The sequence below is a fragment of the Eschrichtius robustus genome, chromosome 21, assembly GCF_028021215.1.
Source record: "Eschrichtius robustus isolate mEscRob2 chromosome 21, mEscRob2.pri, whole genome shotgun sequence".
Taxonomy (NCBI): domain Eukaryota; kingdom Metazoa; phylum Chordata; class Mammalia; order Artiodactyla; family Eschrichtiidae; genus Eschrichtius; species Eschrichtius robustus.
The window spans coordinates 31,139,068-31,164,672 of record NC_090844.1 but is presented as its reverse complement, the minus strand read 5'-3'; the positions used below and the strand labels follow the sequence as shown (position 1 = coordinate 31,164,672).

At 37.0% G+C, this 25,605-nt stretch overlaps 1 protein-coding gene across 1 annotated transcript; it reads left to right on the top strand.

The window, feature by feature from the left end:
• The first annotated feature begins 12,108 nt into the window (after positions 1-12,108).
• Positions 12,109-25,169, top strand: IDO1 (indoleamine 2,3-dioxygenase 1). The gene is made up of 10 exons (XM_068532051.1): positions 12,109-12,282; positions 16,684-16,779; positions 16,893-17,012; positions 17,485-17,603; positions 18,260-18,274; positions 20,693-20,792; positions 21,348-21,465; positions 22,514-22,565; positions 23,017-23,165; positions 24,118-25,169. The coding sequence occupies exons 1-10, from the start codon at positions 12,184-12,186 to the stop codon at positions 24,480-24,482; spliced, it is 1,233 nt and encodes a 410-aa protein (XP_068388152.1). The 5' UTR covers positions 12,109-12,183; the 3' UTR covers positions 24,483-25,169.
• Positions 25,170-25,605: the final 436 nt, after the last annotated feature.

Genomic DNA, 25,605 nt, shown 5'->3' with positions numbered 1-25,605 from the left:
AGAGAGCGGGCATTGGGACCCAGGGCGCCACGATGCCCCGTCCAGCAGGAAGAAGCTAGGGACGGTCATCGCCCCTTTCCGCAGTGACCTGGGTTCCTATGGCCCGAGATGGGGATAGGCAGATACTCATGAGCGGGGTTTTAAGGAGCCAAAGATTTGGCCCATAAATAAAAAGGGGGGGGAGGAATGTGGAGCCCTATATCAATGACACCCTACATCAAGGACACAGGACAAAAATCCCGGAATTAACGGAGCCCCCATCGCAACTGTTGCCATGGGCTCTCCTGACCTAAACCGGACAGACCCCCGACTCCATATTAGGCAAAATAATCACCATGTAGTAACCTTGAAGCATCCCGACCAATCACCTAATGCCATCCTGCCAGCAGGAATTTTGTCTTGAGGCTATAAAAGTTGGCTACTAGCCCACAAAGGGGGTCGGCTCTCCCTGGTCTATCAGGAAGTGGGCCTGCTGGATTCGCCTCGCGTTAGTGTGCCCCTCACTAACTCTGCTGTTTGTTCTCAATAAACTCACTCTTTTCTAAAATACTTCGTGTCTGGAAATTCTTCTTCCAACCTGCGCTTGGACCACGACAGATACTAAAAGAAATATTTTATTGGTTTGTTTCCTATACACTTTGTAGCAAATATAAATTCCATCATGGAGTTCAACATACAAAAGCAATCAGTGTAGTATAACACATTAACAGAATGAAAGAAAAGAACCACATGAGCATGTCAAAGATGCGAAAACAGCATTTGACGAAATGCAACACACTTTCGTGACACAGTTATACCAACTTATTTCCAAAATATAATTTTCCTGATTAAAAGGATTAATTGTTGATGTCATACTGTTGCAACGTAAGAAAAGAATAATGTAGCTACTGATAAAAAGGAATAGATCCTTGAAAATATGTACCAATCACTAAATCACACCAATAAAATGTGGTCTATCTGTTACTTACAGTTCCAATTCAGAGTAGTGTTCTGACTGCTGTACAGATGTGAGGCTAATTGTACACTCAATTGTTGTTTTTTATTAATTAAGGTGGAATTCACATAACATAAAATCATTTCTAAGTGAACAATTCTGTGGCATCTAGGACATTCACAATGTTGTGCAAGCACTACTTCTATGAAGTTCCAAAACCTTTCCATCACTCCAAAAACAAAACCCCATATCCATTAAACAATCTCATCCCATTTCATCCTCCCACCAGCACCTGGCAACCACTAATCTGCATTCTGTTTCTATAAATAAAATTATTCTAGATAAGTAATAAAAATAGAATTGAAAATACCTTTTGTGTCTGGTTTCTTTCACTTAGCATAATGTTTTAGAGGTTCACCCACTTCATAGCATGTATCAGAATTTCATTTATTTTTTATGACTGATTAACGCTCCACTTATACCACATATATATGCCATAGTTTGTTGATCCATTTGTCCGTTGATAGGCATTTGAACTGTTTCTACCTTCTGGCTATTGAGAATAATGCTGCTATGAATATGTGTTTATATGTATATGTTTGAGGACCTGTTTTTAATTCTTTTGGGTATATACCTAGGAGTGGAATTGTTGGGTCATATGGTAATTCCATGTTTACCTTTTTCAGGAACACCCAAACTCTTTTCCACAGTGGCTGAACCATTTTACATCCTCAATGGCAATGTATGAGGTTTCTAATCTGGCCAACACGTGCTTCTTTTATTCTTTTATTATAGCTATTCTGGCGGATGTGAATTGGTACCTCATATGGTTCTGAGTAGCATTTCCCTAATGAGTAAGATGCTGAGCATCTTTTCATGTGCATATTTATATCTTCTTTGGAAAATTGTCTATTCAAGTCCTTTACACATTTTTAGTAGGGTTTTTTGTTGTTGAATTGCAAGTTTTTTGTGTATTCTGTATACTATATAAATACTGTATATGTATATGTATATGTATATTTTCTGCCATTCTGTAGATGTCTTTTCATGGTCTTGATGACAAAGGTATTTATATAAAAGCAAAAACCTCACAAGGACAAAAAACAAAGATGAAGACAAAAGCAGTGAAATTTGAAAGGTGAAAAATAGATGAATGATATAGTAGATACAAAAGTTTGCATCAGGAGCCTGTAGAAGCAGTCAAACAACTTGGAGAACCATGAAATGTTAAGGGATTTGATACATTTATTACACTGGAAGTAGAAGTAAACATGGAACTAAAAATAGAAGATTGTTTGAAAACCTGTTTTAAAAGTAGTTATACCCTCGCCCCCCACCAACACACACACACACACATACACACACACACACACACACACACACACACACGCCCCTTCTTTGGTCTAAATGAACACTTGGAGAACCATTCTCTGGGAAGGGAAAATGAGGGTTCTCAGGACTCAGGGACCCTTGAAGACTAGAGTATCATATCGAAAACACAGAAATTAAGTTTAAAAATGTCTTATTCCCCTACACTACATCCAGATCTACTTTTCAAGTGGGATGTGAAAAGAATGTTCTTTCGTTAACCTTACAGTCCAAGAGAAAAGATGTTAAGACAGAGACTTCTGAGGTTATCCAATGAAAGAATCCAGAAAAATTACTCCATGGTGAGGTGTCAAATTAGCAAGCTTCAACCATGTGAACAGAGCTTCCAATCAGATTTGTAATGACTCATTTTTGATCACAAGCAGACAGTTAGGAATGACAAGACATCTGAGGAAAGCATTGATGATGACAAAAAGAGACCAAGACAAAAAAGAAGCTTAAGTGAAAGAAAGACAATCTGCAGAGCTGAAGGAAGAAAGGAGAGAAAGAAATTATCCATAAGGTCTTCAAAGAAACAGAGAAAGTATTGCATCTGGTGATATGATCAGTCTCCCCTTTTTTTTAATGTTCCGTGAATCCACTCTAGATTTTTGCTTTGTGGTTACCATGAGGCTTACATAAAACACCTCATAGATAAGACAGTCCATTTTATGCTGATAGCAGCATATCTTTGTTCACCCATAAAGGCTGCACCCTTTTACTCCTTTCCTTTTATATTTTGATGTCACAGTTTATTTCTTTTTATTTAACAAATTATAGTAGCTATAGCTATTTTAAATACTTTTTTCCTTTAACCCTTATACTATAGTTAAGTGGTTGACACACCATTTTAATACAGAGTTACATTTTCTAAGTCTCTTTGTTTTTGACCTTTACCAGAGTGTTGTGTACTTTCACATGCTTTTTGTTACTGAGTAGCATCTTTTTATTTAAGCTTGAACTTCTTGTAGCACTTCTTGCCAGGCCAGCCTAATGGTGATGAACTTTCTCAGCTTTTATTTGTCTGGGAAAGCCTTTATTTCTTCTTCATATCTGAAGGAGAAATTTGCTGAATACATTGACTGGCAATTTTTATATTTCAACCCTTTGAATATGTCATTCCACTCTCTCCTGGTCTGTAGTTTCTGCTGAGAAATCTGCTTACAGCCTGACTGGGGTTTCTTTGTAAGTTGCTTACTTTTTTCTGCATTTAAGATTCTTTATCATTGATTTTTGACAGTTTCATACAATAAGTCTTAGAGAAGGGCTTTTTGCATTGATATAATAGGGTGTTTTATTAGCTTCATGGACTTGTATGTCCAATTCCTTTTTCAAATTTGGGGAGTTTTCAGCTTTTCTTTCTTTAAATAAACTATTTGCCCCCTTCTCCCTTTTTTTTTTCCTTCTGGTACACCAGTTATTTTTATATCTCCCTTTCTGACTGGACCCAACAGCTCTCATAGGGTTTCTTCACTTTTTAAAAAATCTAAGTTCTCTACCCTCTTCTAACTGAATTCTTTCTATATTTCTATTCTTCCAGTTACTTATTCTGTCTTCCATCTGATCTGCCCTGTTACCTATGCTCTCTATTGCATTCTTCATCTCATTTATTGAATTTTCAGCTTGAGAATTTCCATTTGGTCCTCTTTCATAATTTTAATTTTTAGTAAATAACTCCTTCTCTTCATTAATTTTATTCCTAAGTTCAATAAGTTGTTTTTCTAAATTTTCTTGCAACTCATTGAATTTCTTCATGACAGCTATTTTCAATTCTTTATCAGTTAGATCACAGTATTCCATTGTCTTTGAGTTCAGTTGCTGGAGAATTATTAATTTGTTTTTGTGATACCATATTTCCTTGATTTTTCATAATGTGTGATATGAGCTTCTACTTTCTCATTTGATGTATGTAGCCTGACACCTTCCTTAATTAAGAATTTATGTTTACTTTGCTTCTCAAGATTCAACAGACTGGCAATTAGAACTCTTTCTTTATTTATTCCAGGAGGTGGCACTACAGCTCAAGTTTGTGGTTTCTCCTACAGGAGCCGTCTCTTCGGGATGCACTGGGGATTGCGCACACGGAGCTGGCATCAGAGTGGGAGGAGGCTTGGGCTAGCACCTCAGGCTCCGAAGATGCTTGAACTTCAACTGGGGCACTTTGTGGGTGTGCCCCCTGCTGAAATCTCAAAGTGGACCGCAGGAAATCTGTTCAGGAATATCAATGCCCGTTGATATTCCCGTGTGCCCCCTCCTCTTTCTTCTCCCCCCACCAGTCACAGAGGCCCCTCATCAGAAATCTGGGTGCTGCTGGAGAGAAACAGGTCCCTGCAGCTGCAACTCACGCTACTGGGCAGCTGAGTGGTCCCTCACTGCTTTCACCTTACCCCTCCTCAGCCAGGAGTGGTCGCCTCTGATGCTCCCCAAAACCCGGTCCTTGCAGTGTCACTCTGGAGCAGGGACACACTTGGAGGGCTTCTCCACCTCTTCGGCCTCAAAATTCATTTCTATCCCACTCTGATGGTGTGCCAGCTCCCACTGTCCAGGCAGCCTGGACCTCCACAAATTCTCTAAATTCTCTCTCGGCTGTGGGTATCTGCCCAGTTTTGCTCTCTACAGGTTTCCTTTTCCCTCTGATCATGGCAAGTGGGAGTGGGGCAGGCTCTCCAGCTCCCTTGTTTCTGCAGCCACCACAAAAGTCCTGTCTTCCCACTTTCAGATGCACAGATGAGTTGAAACCTCCTTGGCCTCCTGGTGTAATGTACAGAGGTACTTAGGTTTGGTTATGGATGTTTACTTAGCTGTAAATCAAAGGGGAGAGAAAAAATTAGTGACTCACTCTGCCATTATGCTGACATCACTATCAATCAGTTGTTATACACAAAGCTTAGCTGTAAAAATAGAGCTCAGAGAAAGAAATAGAACATTACCATCACCCCTACAATCCCACTATAATGCTCACCTCTATTCATTACCCTCAGAAGTAACCATTATTTCACTTCTATCACTATATATTAGTTTTTCTTATGTTGCTACATTTGTAATGTGATGATGATGTATCTATCATCTTGTATCTGGCATCTTTTGCTCAACATGTATTTGTCCATTTACCTGTTTATGGACTTTTGGGTAGTTTCCTACGGAGAGCTTCCAGTGGAGAGTTTCCAATGGAGAGCTAGGGCAAATAGTGACACTATGGACATTCTAATTCATGTCTTTTGGTGGATATTTACATGCATTTCTGTTGGGAAAGTACAAAGAAATTAACTTGATGGGTCATAGTGTATGTTTCAGTGAGCTGTTACAATAATATCACAAAACAGACACAAAACTCAGAAACAATGTTTCATTTCTAGTTCCTGTGACTGTGGATTGCCTGGAATGGGTTTAATTCAGTCTGTAAACTTGTGGATCAGCCAGGAGAGGTTTGTACCTATGTTTTGTGTCTTTAGAGGTTCAACATTGGAGAATTAGCTGCTAATTAGCTGCTTGTAAACTGTTGGTGGGAATGTAAAATGGGGCAGCCACTATGGAAAATACTATGGAGGTTGCTCAAAAAATTTAAAAAATACGATATGATCCAGCAATCCCACTTCCATGCATGTAGCCAAAAGAACGGAAATCAGGATCTCCCATGAACATGCACACCCATGTTCTTTGCAGCATTATTCACAATCACTAGAGGCAGAAACAAACTAAACGTCCATCAGTGGATGAATAGATACAGAAAATGTAAAATAAGCACCGAATTTCATTCTTTTGCATGTGGATATCCAGTTTTCAAAACACCATTTGTTGAAGAGGTTTTCCTTTCCTCATTCTGTATTTTTGGCCTCCTTATCAAGATCAGGTGATATGTGTGGACTTATTTCTAGGCTATTTCTTCCATTCTATTGCTCTACAAGTCTATCTTTATGTCAGGACAATACTGTTTTAATTACTTTGTAACTTTGTAATACGTTTTGAAATCAGGAAATGTGAGGCCTCCAGAATTGTTTTTCTTTCTCAAGAACATTCTTGGCTATTCCTTTGTGGTTGCATACATATGTTAGGGTTGGGGTTTTTTTCTGTTTCTGTAAAAACTGCTATTGAAATTTTTGTAGAGATTGCATTGGATCTGTAGATTGCTTGGGTATTATAGACATTTTAGCAATATTAAGTCTTCCAATCATGAAAACAGGACATCTTTCCATTTGTGTCTTTTAAAAATCTCTACAACAATGTTTGTAGTTTTCAAAGTATAAGATTTTCACCTCCCTAGTTAAGTTCATTTCTATATATTTTATTCTCTTTGATGTATTAAAAATGAAACTATTTTCTTAATTTCCTTTTTAGATTGTTCTCTATGAATATATAGAAGTTCAGCTGATTTTTGTATATTGATTTCATATTGTGAAACTTTAGTCAATTCATTTATTATTTCTGACAGATTTGTGTGTGTGTGTGTGTGTGGAATCTGTAGGGTTTTCTATGTATAAGATCATGTCATCTGTGAGCAAAAATAATTTTGCTTCCTTATATCCTATTTGGATGCCTTTTATCTTTTTCTTAACTAGTTGCTCTGGCTTAGACTTCTGGTACTACGCTGAATAGAAGGGGCAAGTGGGGCAACTTTGCCTTGCTCTTGATCTTAGAGGAAATACTTTCAGTTTTATACCATTGACTATAATGTCATCAGTGAGCTTTTCACCAGTGCCTTTATTTTGTTGAGATAATTTCCTGAAATTCCTAATTTGCTGTGTCTTTTTATAATGAAATACGTGTTGAAGTTTGTCAAATTATTTTTCTGCATCAGTTCAGTTGATCATTTGATTTTTGTTCTTCATTCTCTTAATGTGGTATATCATGTTAGCTTATTTCATATATTAAACCATCCTTGCATCCCTGGGATAAATCCCACTTGGTCATGGTTTATGATATTTTTAATGTGCTGTTGAATTTGATTTGCTTGTATTTTGTTGAGGATTTCTGCATCTATATTCAATCAGGAATATTGACCTGTAGTTTTCTTTTCCTGTGAACAACACAGGTTTGAACTGCATGGGTCCACTTATACACAGATTTTTTTTCAGTAAATACATACAATACTAAACTATGTTGGTTGGTTGGTTGGTTGAATCTGCAGATGTAGAACCACAGAAGTGGAAGGCTGACTATGGGACCTGAACACATTTGTGCTTTGTTCCTATTCTCTTTCCCTGTTTTGTTCTTATTGCATGTTGCTTTTCACCTTTCCTTTTACTATGTAATATGCTGAGATTTCTAAGTACAGTTATGTTGGGTTCTTTGACTAAAAATCTATTTGCTGAATTTGAAAGTGCTCTGTAGAGTGTGGACTATCTGAACTATAAACAAATAAAGATATACTAGCATAAAATTCACAGAATTGTGACAATGTGTAACTAGTTTGTAGAAATCCTCTTCTGGAAACTCATGTTCCTTGTTAAACCCAAGAGTAAAAGAAAAAAAAAGAAAAAAAAAAAAAAAGCAGTGCTTTTTTAATCTCTTCTCTTAAGAAAGGCTGCCCATCATAATGATCTTAAGATCATGATTCTTGAACCAGACTGCTTAGGCTGAAATCCTGTCATTCCACTTACTAACTGTGAGATTGGACAATTACTTAAATTCTACATGTCTTACATTTATCATAAGGAAAATAAGGATAACATATATACCTTTTAGCATGTGTGCAAGAATGGAATGGGTTAACATTTGTAAATTGTTTAGTAAAATGCTATTTAAGTGTTTGATAATGAAAATGTTGATAATTATTTGGTGTGCGTGGCATTCTTTCAAAGACAAATTAGGGAAATGTAGCTATTAAGGAAAACATATTTACCCTAAATACCTTGCACTTCTTTTTGGTTAAAGCTTGCAACAACAAAAAAGTGGCTCAGACTCTCACTGGAATATTAATATATTTGTAATTACTGTAGCATTGCAGTGATGTGCCCTTTTTCATTCTTGACATTAGGTATTTGCTCCTTTCTTTTTTCTTTATTAGTCTTATTAGGGGCTTAGAATTTTTGTTTTCAAATATAGGTATATACTTTTCTATTCCACTAATGTCTTCACTTATTTACTTCCTCTTACATTATTTTCTTCCTTTTATATTCTTTGAGCTTAATGTGGTGTTTATTTTTCCAAAATCATGAGATGGAAGCATAGCCTTTCTTTTAAATGATCTATGCCTTGTAGACTATATAGTTTCCTCTAAGTATGCCATTAGCTGTGTCCCAGACATTTTATGTCCTTTTAAACCATTATTCAAGTCAAAAATAGTTTCTAGTCTCCATTTTGTTAGGGTTTTTTTGACCTGTGAGTTATGTAAAAATATGTTTCTTCATTTTCAAACGTATGGGGATTTTTCAGTTAATTCTTGTGATTTGTTTCTATCTTAATTTGTCTTGGTTAAAAAATATTTTCTGTATGATTTAATCTTATGAAACTTTTGAGACTTGTTTATGAACCTGCACGTATATGGTCAATTTTTGTAAATGTTCCAGTGTACTTGAATATAATATGTATCTTGAAATTGTTGAGTTTGATATCCTCTGTTTCTTAAACAGATCAAGTTCATTAATTCTGTTTTTTTAATTGCACATATATTCAGTGATTTTTGGCTAGCTTGTTTCATCTCCATCAATTTTGCTTTACACATTTTGAGGTTATGTTTTTGAATGTATAGAAATTTTAAATCGGCATATCTTCCTGGTAACTTGAATGCTTTATGTTATAAAGTACTCCTCTTTTATCACTGTGATGATTAGTTTTATGTCAACTTGCATAGGCTATAGTACCCACTTCTTCAATTAAACACTAATTTAGGTTGCAGTGAAGGTATTTTGTAGGTATGGCTAACATCTACAGTTAGCTTTGAGTAAAGGAGATTAAGCCTGATAACTTGAGTGGGCCTTATCCAATCAGTTGAAAGGTCTTAAGAGCAAAAACATAGGAGAAATTCTGCCTGTGAACTGCAACATGAGATTCTGTCAGAGATTTTCCAGTTTTCTGCCTCTCCCTCTGGATTTCAGACTTCCTAGTGCCCACAATCATATCAAATAAACCCATACCCTGATATGTATCTATCTATCTGTAATCTAGTCTTATCTATCTGAAGTATCTCCTACTTACTGGTTCTGTTTCTCTGGAGAATCCTGAGTGATACAGTATCTAATGATACTTTTTGCCTTAAAGTCTACACTAAATATTTACATAGCTATGCTACTTAATTTTATTTGTTTTCTGTGCCGTATATTTTTATCATTTTACTGTTCAACCTTTCTGCATCCTTATATTTTGGATTTTTATATTTTAAATAACATATAAATATGATGTTTTTAAAAGCCCAGTCTGACAATCTTTGTAGTTTTAAATTGGAATGCTTAGTCAAGTTACATATAATGTATTTATTGATATACATGATTTTAAATCTACCATTGAACTATTTTCTTTGTGATAGCTCTGTTTAGCATCCTTTCTTTCTCTTTTTATGTCTTCTCTTGTATTGATTAAGATTTACTTATTAATCAGTTTTTCCATCTATTGGCTTATTGCTTATAATTGTAACAGCATTTATCTACTGATTACCCTAAAGATTATAGCAAACATCTGTAACTTTTCAAAACCCTTATAAATTAGTTCTCATTTATCATTCCAGAAAATGCAAGAATTTTAATAACATTTATATCTGTTCTCATATTCATGCTATTGTTGTGATATATTTTAATTCTATCTATCATGTATCTATCTAAATAAATAAGTAAAATTTTGCTGGTATTTTTGGCTTCCATATGGATAGGCCAACATCATATTTTTTGTTTTCTCTCTTGGGTCTGATTTCAGCAGTTTTAGCCTCATGAACCGTTCATTTTTATTTATATTTTTATCTGTTATTGAATTATAGTCAGTTTACAATGCTGTATTAATTTCTTCTGTACAGCAAAGTGATTCAGTTTTATATATATATATATATATATATATATATATATATATATATATATATATATACACACATTTTTAATATTCTTTTCCATTATGGTTTATCATAGGATATTGAATATAGTTCTCTGTGCTACACAGTAGGACCTTGTTGTTTATCCATTCTACATATAATAGCTTACATCTGCTAATCCCAACCTCCCACTCCATCCCTCCCCCAACCCACTCTCCCCTGGCAACCACAAATCTGTTCTCTACGTCCGTGAGTCTGTTTCTGTTTTGTAGATAGGTTCATTTGTGTCATATTTTAGATTCCACACATAAGTGATATCATATAGTATTTTTCTTTCTCTTTCTGACTTCACTTAGTATGATAATCTCTAGTTGCATCCATGTTGCTGCAAGTGGCATTATTTTGTTCTTTTTTATGGATGAGTAGTATTCCATTATATATGTACCACATATTCTTTATCCATTCCTCTGTCAATGGACATTTAAGTTGTTTCCATGTCTTGGCTATTGTGAATAGTGCTTCTATGAACATAGGGGTGCATGTATCTTTTTGAATTAGAGTTTTGTCTGGATATATGCCCAGAAGTGGGATTACTGAATCATATGGTAATTCTATATTTAGTCTTCTGAGGAACCTCCATACTGTTTTCCACAGTAGCTGTACCAACTTACATTCCCACCAACAGTGTAGGAGGATGAGTAATTCACTTTAAAGAAGCGTCGCCATTGTGTTCTCTTGGCTGTGTAATTTTAGTTCCAGTTTTCTTTATCTTTACTGTAAAGAGAAACTACTCTTGCAAAACTACATCTTTAAAACAAAAAAGCCATGATGTAATAGGGAAGAATGGTGTGAAAACCATTCTATAATGTAGTCATTCCAATGTAATGTACCATTGAAATGTATTTTAAGTACTAACAAGCTGGATGGCAACACTGCATTGTCTTTTAATATACTGAACACTAACTCCTTTTTTTTCCTTTTGACCGTCATAAGGAACAACATGGCTTCTTCTCTTGCTTCAGCTTCTTGTATGAGATTATAAGATCACATGATGCCTGTAAGTGACCACAGACCTGCAGAAACCCTGAAAACCTTTACCAAATTGCAGTCTTAATTGCATTTTGAAAGAACCATTTTCAAGGTGTTTTATCGTTTCTTTCAACTATGAACATATTCCAGAGTCTCCAAATGTGGACTGTTTCCTTATCAGTCCCTTAGAGATCAGATAAAGTAGAGATGCAGGAAAATCTTCCTTAAAAATGACTCATTAGGAATACGAAGAAGAAGAAAGAACAGTATCATTGTGAATGCACATAAAAGACTGGGTAAGAAAAATGGAGCTAGGGGGTGAAGAGATGCTATGTTTCTAAATTCTTCATGTGCTTGCTTTTTTCTTTTTTCTTTTTTTTTCTATTTCAGACGCACTGACTCTGGGTACCAGAGATTTTCTTTCATGGCTACTGAAACAAGACACTAATATGTTCAAAGAACCCTGGGGGTTTAAAGAAAGCCAGTGACTGTAATAACTAAATGATGGTTTAGGACGTTAGCCATGATTAAATTCATTATTTTAATTCAAAGGTTCAAAAGTTCCCATAAAATAAAAATGTTCTTTCTGGTCACCTATTTTCATGGTTTTTGTTGTTTCAGGCCCTTCCTGACAGGGTAGGTGTTCCAAGTAATAAATGTTTGCCAGGAGTATAAATTTTCAGTTTCTTCATATAATGAGAAGTGAGGCTTTTGTGGTTTTAATTTCCATCAGATTACAAGAAAAGAAAGTAGAAAATGAAACTATTCTAAAAGTGGAAGTCATTTCTTGCTGCCTATGAGGTGAGTTGTGGTCATTGGCTATGGCAACCTCTGTAATAAATAGATGATCTGAAACTACTCAAGAGACTGAGAAGTACCAGAGGAGCAGGCTATAAGAATGGCACCTGACAAATCATCTCCTGTGGAAAATTCTTGGAAGATCTTTGAAGAATACCACATAGATGAAGATGTGGGCTTTGCTCTGCCCAATCCACTGGTAAGCGAGGGCACTAAAATCTGGGCAAAAATATTTTCTTATCATGATTTACCTGGACAAGTTAACTTCTATTGAAAAAACGTGGTTCAGTAATTTCTACTGAACAAGTGGATAAAGCAGTACCAAAATTGGAGGCAGAGTTTGAATAAAGGGGTCTCAACTTCCTTAAAATTTTCTACCTAGAAACTTAGCCTTAGAGGCACTTCTTACTTATCTCACACAGGCACAGAGTGTGATGGGATAAGGAGACTACAGAAGTATTTTGGTTTAATGCAATTGCATTTCAGAGGGTATTTTGAAAAAAAAAATAAAGTAATAAATGACCCATGAGTCAAAGAACCCCCTTTCGCAGCTGATATACCTTAGATTGTACAAAGTATGTGTTCCTGCTTTGATAATGTTTTTGAGGTGGGGCACCAAGCAACTTTGTGTTGTATTAATATTGCTCGGTGTTTACTGAGCCTAAGATTCAGGCTTAGAGAGAATTAGAGCTACCTTTTTATTTCCACAAGTTTTGCCTACAAAGGGCAAGGCATTAGAGTGAATGTGTGCCTTAAAACTACATTTTCCTAAGTTATCTTCCCAAGAGCGTCATGAAAAGCATCTTATCATTAATATTGTAATCATCAAACACTTACATCGCGTTTTTTAAGCAAATTTACAAATGTTAACTTACTCCATCTTTACAATCATCCTGAAAGGTATGTATATTATTAATCTTGTTTCCCTGATGAGAAATGTAGAATGCAGAATTTAAGTAATTATCCAAACTCACACAGCTAGTAATAGCAGAGATAGGATGTGAGCCTAATCAGTCTGGTTCCAGAGTCTGTGATTTCTTTTTTTTTTTTTAATATCTTTATTGGAGTATAATTGCTTTACAATGGTGTGTTAGTTGCTGCTGTATAACAAAGTGAATCAGCTATGCATATACATATATCCCCATATCTCCTCCCTCTTGCGTCTCCCTCCCACCCTCCCTATCCCACCCCTCTAGGTGGTCACAGGTGACCTCCCTGTGCTATGCAGCTGCTTCCCACTAGCTATCTAGTTTACATTTGGTAGTGTATATATATCCATGCCACTCTCTCACTTCCTCCCAGCTTACCCTTCCCCCTCCCCGTCCTCAAGTCCATTCTCTAGTAGGTCTGCGTCTTTATTCCTGTCCTGCCCCTAGGTTCCTCAGAACCTTTTTTTTTTTTTTTTTTTTTAGATTCCATATATATGTGTTAGCATATGGTATTTGTTTTTCTCTTTCTGACTTACTTCGCTCTGTATGACAGCAGAGTCTGTGCTCTTAAAACCGTCATCAGTTATGCTACACAGCCTCACTCAAGAGAAGGAGAGATCACAAGGCATTTTTTGGTTGGTTTTTTTCCCTACTCTTGGGTTTAACAAGGTACATGAGATTCCAGGAGAGGATTTCTAGGAACCAGTTACATGTTGTGACAATGCTGTATACCAGAATGTCTCATTTGTTTGTGGCTCAAATGGATAAGAGTGCACACTCTAGAGAGAACCTTTAAAGGCAGCGTATATATAATTTAGTCAGAGGTTCCAATCTAACTGTACTTAGAAATCACATCCTGTAACTACCTTGGGTAATTCAGGCAAATCTCAAACAATTTTTTTTCCCAATCTAATCTTCCTCTTCACATAATTAAGTTAATTGAAGAAAATGAAGTATGTTTTAATTTTTTTGCTAAAAGCACTGGTTTACTTTATATTTGCAAATCAATAATATTCAGACTTACTTCCCCTTCATACAAGCACACAAATGCCAAAGTGCCAGGATTGGATGTTTCAAGGATGTATTTATCAATGGTACCAAAAAAAAAAACTTTTTCAGAAACTGCAAAGCCTCATATCAAATTTATTCTTTTTTTTTTTTCCTAAAAAGTTGGTTCTTTTAGAAAATAAAAAAATCACAGTAATTATGTAGACCTCTAAAACAGATTCCAAGGGTTAAAGCAAAACCTGAAACCTAAAGTAAAACAAAACTCTTCCTGAGCTCCTTAAAAAATAATGCTGCTACTTGAGATGCTTAGGAAGTTAGATTCAATATCCTGAAACAGGATGAAAAAAAAAAAAGGTTACTTTTATTTCCTCACTGAAGATCTTTCCTGGACATTATGTATTCAAAAATGCCTATTTCATCTCTTATAATCTATCAGCTTCCTATTCTAAAGGAAAATAATATGTCTTCTGATTCCATGTAGATGCAAAATACATTCTCTAATCTAGCAGGAGTTGAATGGCCCTCTGTGTTACTCTTTATTAATTTATTTTCTATCATTTAGGCATCCTCTGAACCAGAAGGATATTACTGATTGAATTTTACATGTGTTGAAAGTTCTGTCCAATAAGACACTAATCTTGACACATAATAGAGTGTCTCTGTTATTTTGGGGAAATAGCAATAATCAAAAAGTCGGGCATGCTACACAGTGAAATACACAACAAAGAAAATGTATATGTATTACTAAAAACACCAGAAGACAGTATTTGTATGGTTAGGGAGAAAAATTCAGAGCAAACAAGAAAGGTGACTATCTAGTGAATATACTGCCTGGATCTTTCATTCCTAAAACTCTGCCCTGACAGGTTAAGTCTGGCCAATTATCTGCAGCCCCTGAACATGTTTGAAGTTTATGTTACATTTGTCTTCATGTTTTATTGCTTCTTTATAATATTAACTTGTTTTTTTTTTTAATTATTTATTTTTTTATTTTTTATTTATGGCTGTGTTGTGTCTTCATTTCTGTGCGAGGGCTTTCTCTAGTTGCGGCAAGCGGGGGCCACTCTTCATCGCGGTGCGCGGGCCGCTCACTATCGCGGCCTCTCTTGTTGCGGAGCACAGGCTCCAGACGCGCAGGCTCAGTAGTTGTGGCTCACGGGCCTAGTTGCTCCGCGGCATGTGGGGTCTTCCCAGACCAGGGCTCGAACCTGGGTCCCCTGCATTGGCAGGCAGAGTCTCAACCACTGTGCCACCAGGGAAGCCCTATTAACTTGGTTTTGAAGCTTAAAGCCTCACTCACCTTGGTTTCAGGTAAACTCTTGATGTGTCCTCCGTCCCCATAGTTCAGTATTGATGCTACGAAGAGCATGTCTGGAAGCAGCTTAATGAAGAAGGCCTAGGGGAGTTGTTCAGGGATCTGAATCTCATTTCAGGGTGTGGCCTAGGCCTTTGGTTTTTATGTTTTCCTTTGAGATGTGATTATAAATATAAGATCCAGGGAGACACGTGTTAAAAAACAAAACCCAACTGAGTAAATTGTAAAGATGTCATTGGCTTCCTTCAGGGATTCATGAATCAGGCAGCATCTCAACCAGCAGAAAGAAAGGGGGTCTCAGGAGCTGTACAAAAATGAAAGACTTCTCTAGGCAGAGGAGAGCAGGAACAAGGAAGTTATACCAGCAAAAAGTGGATTGGAGTGTCAAGGTCAAGTTCCTTTAGGGAATGGCAGCGGCCTATGTGCAGATGACCTCACTACTGGTCGGCCAGGTAATTCTGGATTGACTGTTTTAGGATTCCATTTTGGGAGAGGCAGAAACTGTAATAAGTATTGTCTTGAGTTGGTGACATGGGACTTAAGTTACTCCATTTTGGGCCTGTTGTCTTGTTTTTAACACTCTTTTATTTGGATTTCATTTTTACTTACTGGGCAAAAAAATTAGCCTGTAGTACCAAAGGAAGCAATCAACATGTATCTATACAGCACCTCGTACATGTCCAGTACTGTGCTAAGAAAAATAGGATTAAAAGCATGATAAAATCCTTGCCATCAGGTAGTGAGATGTAAAAAGAGCAAGGTTTTTTAAAAGCTGGAAACCCTCATGTTTGAGTCACAATAAACTGTACGTACAAAACAAGTTACCAAAACTGCCCAACACTTGCTTTTCTTATTTATGACATGGAGATAACAATCAACTTTTGGGGCCATTATTATAATTAAATGAGAAATTACTGAGTAAAACTGCCTCGTCTCCTACTGACATTTAATAAATCTCATTTCTCTTCCATTCAAAAAACCTTAAAATCTAGCTGAGAAGAGAAAAAATAATAGCAGATAGCAATAAATTACTTAATGTGAAAAGGTATAATCCATAGGATTCCTCACTGGAGGTATAAGAATAGAATGGAATAGTCAGGAAGAGTTCAGTGAAACTTTTGAAGTGACCTTTGAAAAGGAAGTAGATGAGAGGAAGAAGAAGAGCACAGAGAAGGTCCTGTGCCCTGAGTGTGCAGATGACAGAGCATGGGCTGGTGTCACTCGACAGGTGAGAGAGTGTCAGCATTGCACAGCACTGAGAAGGAGGCAAGACGGACCGTCAGCGGAGGCAAAACTATTTTATAATACCTTCCACTAGTAAATCAAAGTCCTGTTTCTTCTTTTCAAGGAGGAGCTACCTCACCCTTATGATGCCTGGATTTCCATTGCTAAAAATCTGCCTGAACTGATTAAGAATGGCCAACTACGTGCAGAAGTTGAGAAGGTTTGAAAAAATATGACATGTTTTCTGTTTTAGCGTCTTCAAAGTGTTAACTTGGTTTTGCAGCTATCACAACGTGCATTTTGAGTTGGGCCAACCTCTCTGTTTATTCTCAGTTAACAACCTTCAGCATTGACGGCCTCCAAGGACACAAGTCACAGCGCCTTGCACATCTGGTTCTGGGGTATATCACCATGGCGTACGTGTGGGGTGAAGGTGATGGAGATGTCCGGAAGGTTTGGAGACTTTCTCATATTTCTTAGGCTAACACGACAGATTTATATCCAGTTTACAGTTAATGTAAACAATTCTAAAAGTATTGTAACTGCATTTTGTGAAGCTTGGGAAACAGAATGAGTACCTTGCACAGAGGAGTTGCCTAACGAATATTTGTGGGATGGATGGATGCATGAGCGAATGGCTGCGAATGGTTCACAGGGCATTAGAAAATCAAGATACAGCCTTTGTTTCCTCTCGCCCTCTACTGCTTTGCTCTGTCTATGCCCAGATTATGTCTGCATCGTCACAAATCTAAAACATAAGGATTTAACAAGTACTGGGATTAAGTTACGAAATGAGGAAGAGAAAATGACATTTGTTTGGTTTCACAGTGCCGTTAGGTATAACAGTTAATTTTTTGACAGCCAGAAAGCAGAAGAAAAGGTGAGACATTTCAAATGTGAACACTAAATATCGTGTTTTAATTAGGTCTTGCCAAGCAATATTGCTGTTCCTTACTGCAAGGTATCTGAGAAGCTAGGACTGCCCCCTATCCTGGTTTATGCAGATTGTGTCTTGGCAAACTGGAAGAAAAAGGATCCCAGTGGGTATGTAAACAGTGATTACAACAGGAATGAAAGGAGTGCACACTATTTGAATCAAGGGGAGTTAGTCATTGGTTTAATCTTTGGCAGCGGGGCTTTCTTTTCTGCTGTTAAGGTGTAAAATGCATATGCATGTGAGAGAGAGGTGTCTAATTAGCATACAGTGAAATGCACACATCTTAAGTGTTCAGTTTGATTAATTTGACTGGCTGTATAGGTGGCAATGTCTGGGCTTTCAAAGCAGCCTGCTTGAAACTAGGCACTTCCTAAGCACTGAGTGATGGAACCTGCTGCAATTAAGGGTCAGAGGCTCTCGGTGTGTATCTGCAGAGGAGTATTCTAGATGTGGGAATACCACAAAATGAAATGATTTGATCTAGAAAACTTTCTTACGAGCAACAACTAGTTTTGACTCTCCACGTGTGCTCCTTGCATATTTAATTTTTTATTTCACTTATAAAAGTCCTAAGTTAGGCGTTTGTGATGCCTACTTGATAAATATCAGAAAACATATTTTTTCTATATTTTATCTATTGTTTTTACCTTTGCAAGATCAGTGGTATTAAATGGAATAACAATAACTCAAAAGCATTTAAGTTTTACACTGGTTTCCTTTCTCTCTTCCAATTGATCCGCTGCTTCATGGCTGCTTTCCTAAGGCCCATGACTTATGAGTGAGTATTCGAGCTTTTTTATTCTAAGAATTATTTGTTATTCAGAGTAAACATAGGTGTATCAATACCCTCCAAATGCGTTCTTTTGAAACACCAGTTGATTTTAGGCAAAAAGTAATTCAAATAATTATTGAAAGAGCAAGTAGTTCTGGTCCTTAATTATATCTATGACTGTGATTAGACTGTGTCTGTTTGATGTTATAGCTATTAATATATATACTTGCATATGCAGATGATACCCCACTTAAGGATGGTTTGACTTAAGATTTTTTTGACTTTAATATGATGCAAAAGCAGTACACATTCACTAGAAACCGTACTTTTTTGAATTTTGATCTTTTTTTTTTTTTTTTTTTTTTTTTTATTTATTTATGGCTGTGTTGGGTCTTCGTTTCTGCGCGAGGGCTTCCTCTAGCTGCGGCAAGCGGGGGCCACTCTTCATCGCGGTGCGCGGGCCTCACACCACCGCGGCCTCTCTTGTTGCGGAGCACAGGCTCCAGACGCGCAGGCTCAGTAGCCGTGGCTCACGGGCCCAGCTGCTGTGCGGCATGTGGGATCCTCCCGGACCAGGTCTCAAACCCGTGTGCTCTGCATTGGCAGGCAGACTCTCAACCACTGCGCCACCAGGGAAGCCTGAATTTTGATCTTTTCCCGAGATAGATACGCAGTACATAGTCTCTTGTGATGCTGGGCAATGGTCAGGGCTCCCCAGCAGCCCCGCGATCACAAGGGTAAACAACTGATACAATTACAACCATTCTGCACCCAGACAACCATTCTGTTTTTCACTTTCATTATTAGCGTATTCAGTAAATTATGTGAGATATTCCACACTTTATTATAAAATAGGCTTTGTGTTAGATGACTTTGCCCAACTGTAGGCTAATGTAAGTGTGCTGAGCACATTTAAGGTGGGCTAGGCTAAGCTATGATGTTTGGTAGGTTAGGTGTACTAAATGAATTTTCAACTGAAAATATTTTCACCTTAAGATGGGTTTATTGAGATGTAACACCATCATAAGTTGAGGAAGATCTGTCAATAAATTTAATTAATATGCATATATACAAAATGCACATACACCTATGTATCTATGACTCAATGACCTCAGAGGCCAGAAATATAAATCTATTCTTTTTGACCCAATTCTTACTATTTTTGGCCTGTGTACTAAATAGAGGCTGAGAGCTAAGGAAACAAAAGTCAGTACCATCGGAATAAGCCTGCCCTGATGAACCTGGGCTAATGTGGAGGAAAGAAGATATATGAAAATTATGTAAATTACTATATGATTAAGAGAAGGATTAAGAAAGTAAAGTGCTAAGAGTTCTAACCGAACAAAAGGCATGAGGGAAGAATCCTTATAGCAAGTTATTGAAGCTGAGTCCTGAAGAGTGACTAGGCATCAGTTAGAAGAAGGAAAAGCTGAGCATGTTCACAGTGGAGAAAACAGCAAGAGTGAGGGCTTTGAAGGGACAAAAATCCTGGTGCATTTCAGAACCGAAAATTCTAGTGTCGCTGATAAATAATGAATGACGAAAGTAACAGTACAGGAAACGGATGAAAAAATAAACTTAAAAATACTATGTAGGACTTTTGGCTCTGATATGGGGTTTAAACAGTATCTTAAATGGGAAGTTATGGAAGGTTTTCGAATGGGAGAATGATATCAACAGTCCCATTTGACAGATGAGAACACTGAGGCTGAAACTGATGAAATAATCTTATTCAAGGTCACACAGCAAGTAAGGAAGTGGTCTGGATTGAGACCATAAATGTAACTGCCATGAAACTCAGAGATATACAGATACTGAGACCACGTTTGCATCAATGCAAAACTTCAGTGAAAAAGAAAATAGGGGGTCATCAGGGATCTGAATTTCCCAGTCAATTCCTTTGTTAGGCAGATAAATCACTGAGAAATTGAATCAGGCTCACAGATAAAAATATGGATATGAATACATTTATTTAAGCCAAAATTCTACTTTTAAAAACCATACCTCACAGATATGTCTATAAACATTGAGCTTATATATATATATATGTATGTGTGCATATATATACAGTAATACATGTGCATGTGAAAAATTGATGGGATAATAGAGAAAGAACTAGTCTTGAAGTTTTTAGTTTCAAGTTCTAGAAAGGAATTTCAAGTCTCAGCTTAATCTACTGTAAATTATATGACCTTAGACAATAGACCTAACACCACTACTCCTAACTACATAATGGATATGGTAAAACCTGCCATACTTACCTCACAAGATTATTTTGAAAATGTAGGATAAATAAAAAGACTTGAAAACTAATAAATATTCGACAAATATATCAATATTTTTGTTAAATTCTTTTTATTTTCTTTTCAGTGTTTATGTTTTATATTTTTCTAAATTCTTGACTTCCTGGATTACTTTTCTTAGGAACATGGACATCCTATTCTCGTTCCCTGGCGGGGACTGTGGTAAAGGGTTCTTCCTGGTCTCTCTGGTGGTGGAAACAGCAGCTGCTTCTGCAATCAAAGTATGTCAGTCCATCCTGGAAAATGTGTATCTTGATTCACATAAGCAGAGCAATCACTTAGTAGCTGAACTATATTCTGCATGAAATAACTTTATCCTGACTGAATAGAGCATTTGATGACTGAATTGGAAACTAGGGATCATCTGGAAGAAATAAATATTTTATTTGTTTTTGTGTATTACCTAAAAGATAAAATGTAGGAGCCATATATTTAGAATAAAATTTGAAACCCCAGTAAGAGAGAAGTATTTTCAATGCAACTTGGCATTGGAACTCTATCACACAGTGACATAAATATAATGGTTTTGTCCCTCAGAAATAGAAATATATAGAATTATATAAACTTATCTCTAAGTGATAAGTGAATAAAGACAAATCCAAGCTTAATTAAATATATGGAAATTAGTCAAACAATCAGAGGGTACTCAGCCCAAGAAAGAAATGGAAATATGAAATTTAATTGAGGGATTAAGATTTAGGAGAATTTTATTCTATGCCAATATTTAGTGTTAGGAAATCTTAAGTATTTGTTTTCTTTCTTTTTTTTTTTTAAAGGTGATCCCCATTATATTTAATGCAATACAACGTGAAGACCCAGATACTTTGCAAAGGGCATTGCTTGATATAACTTCTTGTCTGCACAAAGCCCTTGCAATGTTTCACCAAATTCATGGCAAGTATTGTATGCCTTACAACATGCCAGGCCACTGTCAAATGTTTCTAGTTATCTAAGATGTGAGTTGTAGAGAAAACAGAAGCAAAACCAACTCTCACGTAGTGGGTGTGTTTGCGCTTTATTTTATCTCACTAAATCATTATACTTTCCATATGGCAGGTTTTATTATGTCCATTTTACATATAAGGGAATCTAAATTTGGAGGGATAAGATAAATGACCCAAGATTACATAAGTAGTAAATAGTGAAGCCAGAATTCCAAGCTAGGGCTATTTACCTCTAAGGAACATCCTTGTCTCCCACTAAAAACCGTGGAGAAACTTACCAGAAGTACAGGATGTTTTAAGTTCTGAAAAACTTAGCTTTTGCTTGATAGGAACCGTCTGCGAATTCTGCTCTTTCACAAGCTAACTAAAAAAGGAAAAAATAAGAAAAATAGAAAAGCCATTGAGCTCGAAAGTTATTGCAAATTAACAGCTAAAAACCAACAATAACCAAAAGAGTACAGAAACAAGGATTTGCAAAAGGAAATGTGCCCTACTGGGTTGCTCCAACAAATATGTGACTGTGTATCACTGAGCTTTGGCAAGAAGATTGACCTTCAAACCAAAGACATTAGCAACCTTTGGGGAGGGACACCCGTGGTCCACTGGGGCTCCTGGAGGTTTTGTTTTCAGTTTTCTTTTTGTTTCGGCTTGTTGTTTTCTTTATGTAAGTAATTTATCTGTTGTATCAGTAAACACATGAAGTAGTCTTAAGTAAATATTGGCAGCTTAATGGGTCTCCTGAAGATGAGTGGTGGGCGGGCCCAGGCTCTTTGTCACAAGCTGTGTGTTAGCCCCAAGGTAGACCCCGTTCAGTGGACACAGGTGATGAGAATGGGCAGGTGAGGGAGAGCTTGTCCTCAGGGAATTTCTCTGCACAGGCTGACCTAACGCCTTTCTCATATCCTATGCTGAAATCCATGATCAGTTGTTTATAACACCTTGATTTTTCCCAATCTAGCTGATGCTACTTAATTAAACATATCTCATCTTTTTTTCAGAATATGTGGACCCAGACCTATTTTTCAATGTTCTTCGCATATACTTATCTGGGTATGTAGCCTTATGCTTGAATCTGTTTTCTCTTAGACAATTAACATAAAGAAGACAACGTTTCCACTGATGGTCCCTACTATCAATCCAGTTTCAGAAACAATTTGTATCCTAACATACACATTGTAAGAAACAATAGACTATTCGCTGGGTTATTACTTGGCCAGGCATACGCTGGAATATGGACCCGAAAGCTAGTCATTTTAAGGAGAGTGGAATAATCTTTGGTAGTGCAAAGGTAAGGTTTCACGCATAGAATACTTATGCCAGATTTGCTCAGAACCGTATTTTTTATTATTCTCATGCATGAACATGAGTAGAAGGGAGAATGTGGAAGAAGTATAATGAATTCTATCTCATTTCGCCTTCCATTCATCCTCTATTGCAAGATTTGACATATGAAAATTTGGCAATTCATAAAATAACAATTATTCTTTCCTTCCTGGTTTAGCTGGAAAGGCAACCCTTTGCTGTCAGAGGGTCTGCTGTATGAAGGTGTCTGGGACACCCCAAAGAAGTTTGCCGGGGGCAGTGCAGCCCAAAGCAGCATCTTTCAGTGCTTTGATATTCTGCTGGGCATTCAGCATACTGTTGGTGGAGGTGAGTGGCAAATGACAAATAATCATCATCTCTTATGCTAATAGAATAGTATCTAAAAAGTACTTTCCCATCAGCATCTTATCTGAGCTTATCTGATGCTTTTAGGAGAATAGTAGAGACTTTATTGCAATTATCCCATTTCACAGATGAAGAAGCAGAAACTTAAAGAGCATAATAGACAGGCTCCCTGTTAACCAGCTAGAAAGCAGTGAAGCCAGAACTTAGACCAAGTTCAACACTGTCGTGATCTTGACCTTTGAACATGTCTATGAGGTCTGATTGACTGTGGTGAAGGCAATATCACATGTTCTGAAAATGTAAGACCAGATTCAGAAAAAGAAAGTCTCCTGCAGATGAGATAAGACCATGAGTTGAAACTGGGGAGTGGAGAGGCTTGACACTGTCTAGTTCTGCCATCCTACTGCCTTGGGGGTCCCGGGGCAATGCCTGCACCAAAGTTTAAAGATGAGTCACACTCATTATATTCCTTCTAGAGGATTAAGGGGGCTTAGTGGAAGAAGCTCCAAGAAGAACTTCTTTCTACTTTTCTTTGTCTTCCTAAACTTCTATTGAATAGTCAAAGGGGAAGGCTTTGGGCTGCATGATAATAAGCTTTTTCCTGAGCTCATTCGCTTATTTAAAAATGATCCCTTATATTCTCGTGGATTCAGCATCATGATCTGTCAGGTATAGTACATATACTCTGTCCTTCTTAGAAGGATCAAATCCAGTAGGAAAGTGAGAAAGGAAGCAAAACAAAAATATGAGTTTAGTTCATGTGGTTTTCAGAATTAAGTATATTTTACAATAATTACCATTACTAGTAGCAAGCCTAGTAATATGCTAACAAGATGGTCGTAAATTCATGGCCACCCACTCGGACCTCACTCTGCCCTTCTTCCCTGGATTGGAGAATGCTTTGACCTCCTTACTAATCCGTCTTTGTCTTTAGTTCCTTCAGACTCTGCTGCTAAATTCCTCCAGGAAATGAGAACATATATGCCATCAGCTCACCAGAACTTTCTTCGCTCGTTAGAGTCAGGCCCCTCGGTCCGTAAGTTTGTCCTTTCAAAAGGTGATGCCACCCTGCAGGAAATTTATAATGAATGTGTGCAAGCCATGGTCTCTCTGAGAAACTACCATTTGCAAATAGTAGTTAAGTACATTGTGATTCCTGCAAGCCGGCCATCCAAGAAAAAACAAACCTCGAAAGAGCCTTCAGAACCAAAAAGTAAAGGAACTGGAGGCACCGATATCATGGGTTTTCTAAGGACTGTAAGAAGTACAACTGTGAATTCCCTGTTGAAGGAAGATTAAGGTCTTCCAAGAAAGTGCTTGTATTGCTACCACATGTGGTAATGTCACTGCCCATTATATCAGAAATAGCATTAACATTCATAACTTGAGGAGAGGAAAATAAAACTAATGTCCATAAAAAAAACCCTGCACATGGATGTTTATAGCAGCTTGATTCATAACTGCCAAAACTTGGAAGCATGAAATAAACCGAGGTACACATCCTTACGGTAGAATATTATTCAGGGCTAAAAAGAAATGAGTGATCAAGCCATGAAAAGACCTGCAGAAACATGACATGCATGTTATTAAGTGAAAGATGTCACTCTGAAAAGGCTACAGACTGCGTGATTCCAACTATGTGACATTCTGGAAAAAGGTAAAACCGTGGAGGCAGGAAAAAGATCAGTGATTGCCAGGGGTTAGGGCAGAGGGTGCGATGAACAGGAGAAGCACAGAGGATGTTTAGGGCAGTGAAACTATTCTGTATGATAGTATAATGGTGGATACATGCCATACATTTCCCAAAACCCCATAGAATGTACACCACCAGAAGTGGACCTTAATGTAAATTGTGAACTTTGGATGCTCATAATGTGTCAATGTAGGTTTATCAGTTGTAACAAGGGTACCATTCTGGTGTGCAGAGCTGTGTGTGTGTTGGGTAGAAGATACAGGGGGACTCTGTATTTTCTGTTCAATTTTGCTATGGACCTAAAACTGCTCTAAAAAAATAAAGTCTGTTAAAAAGAAAACTGCTCTGCGGCCTTCAGTAATTCACTTACCTCTCTCGTCTGTTTTCACACGTCTAAAAATAATCAGAGATAAATAGATTAAGATGCTTTCCAACTATGATTCAATCCTGTATGTGATCTGCAAACTCATCCAGAAAAAAATCAGTTGATAGGCTACGTTAACCTATGGAGATTTTAAACAACATGTGTTCAAAAGTAGAATAGCTCTTCTATTTCTTCCAGATCATAAAGACAATGATTTTGATGTAACAATCATTTTATATATCTATAATTTTTCAAAGTTTACAACGGGTTTTCCCTCAATGGCATTTGTTTCCTGTCTATAACGCTGTCAGTAAGTCAGAACAGGAATTATGTTTCTTATTTTTTGCTGGTGGTTTTCTAACGTG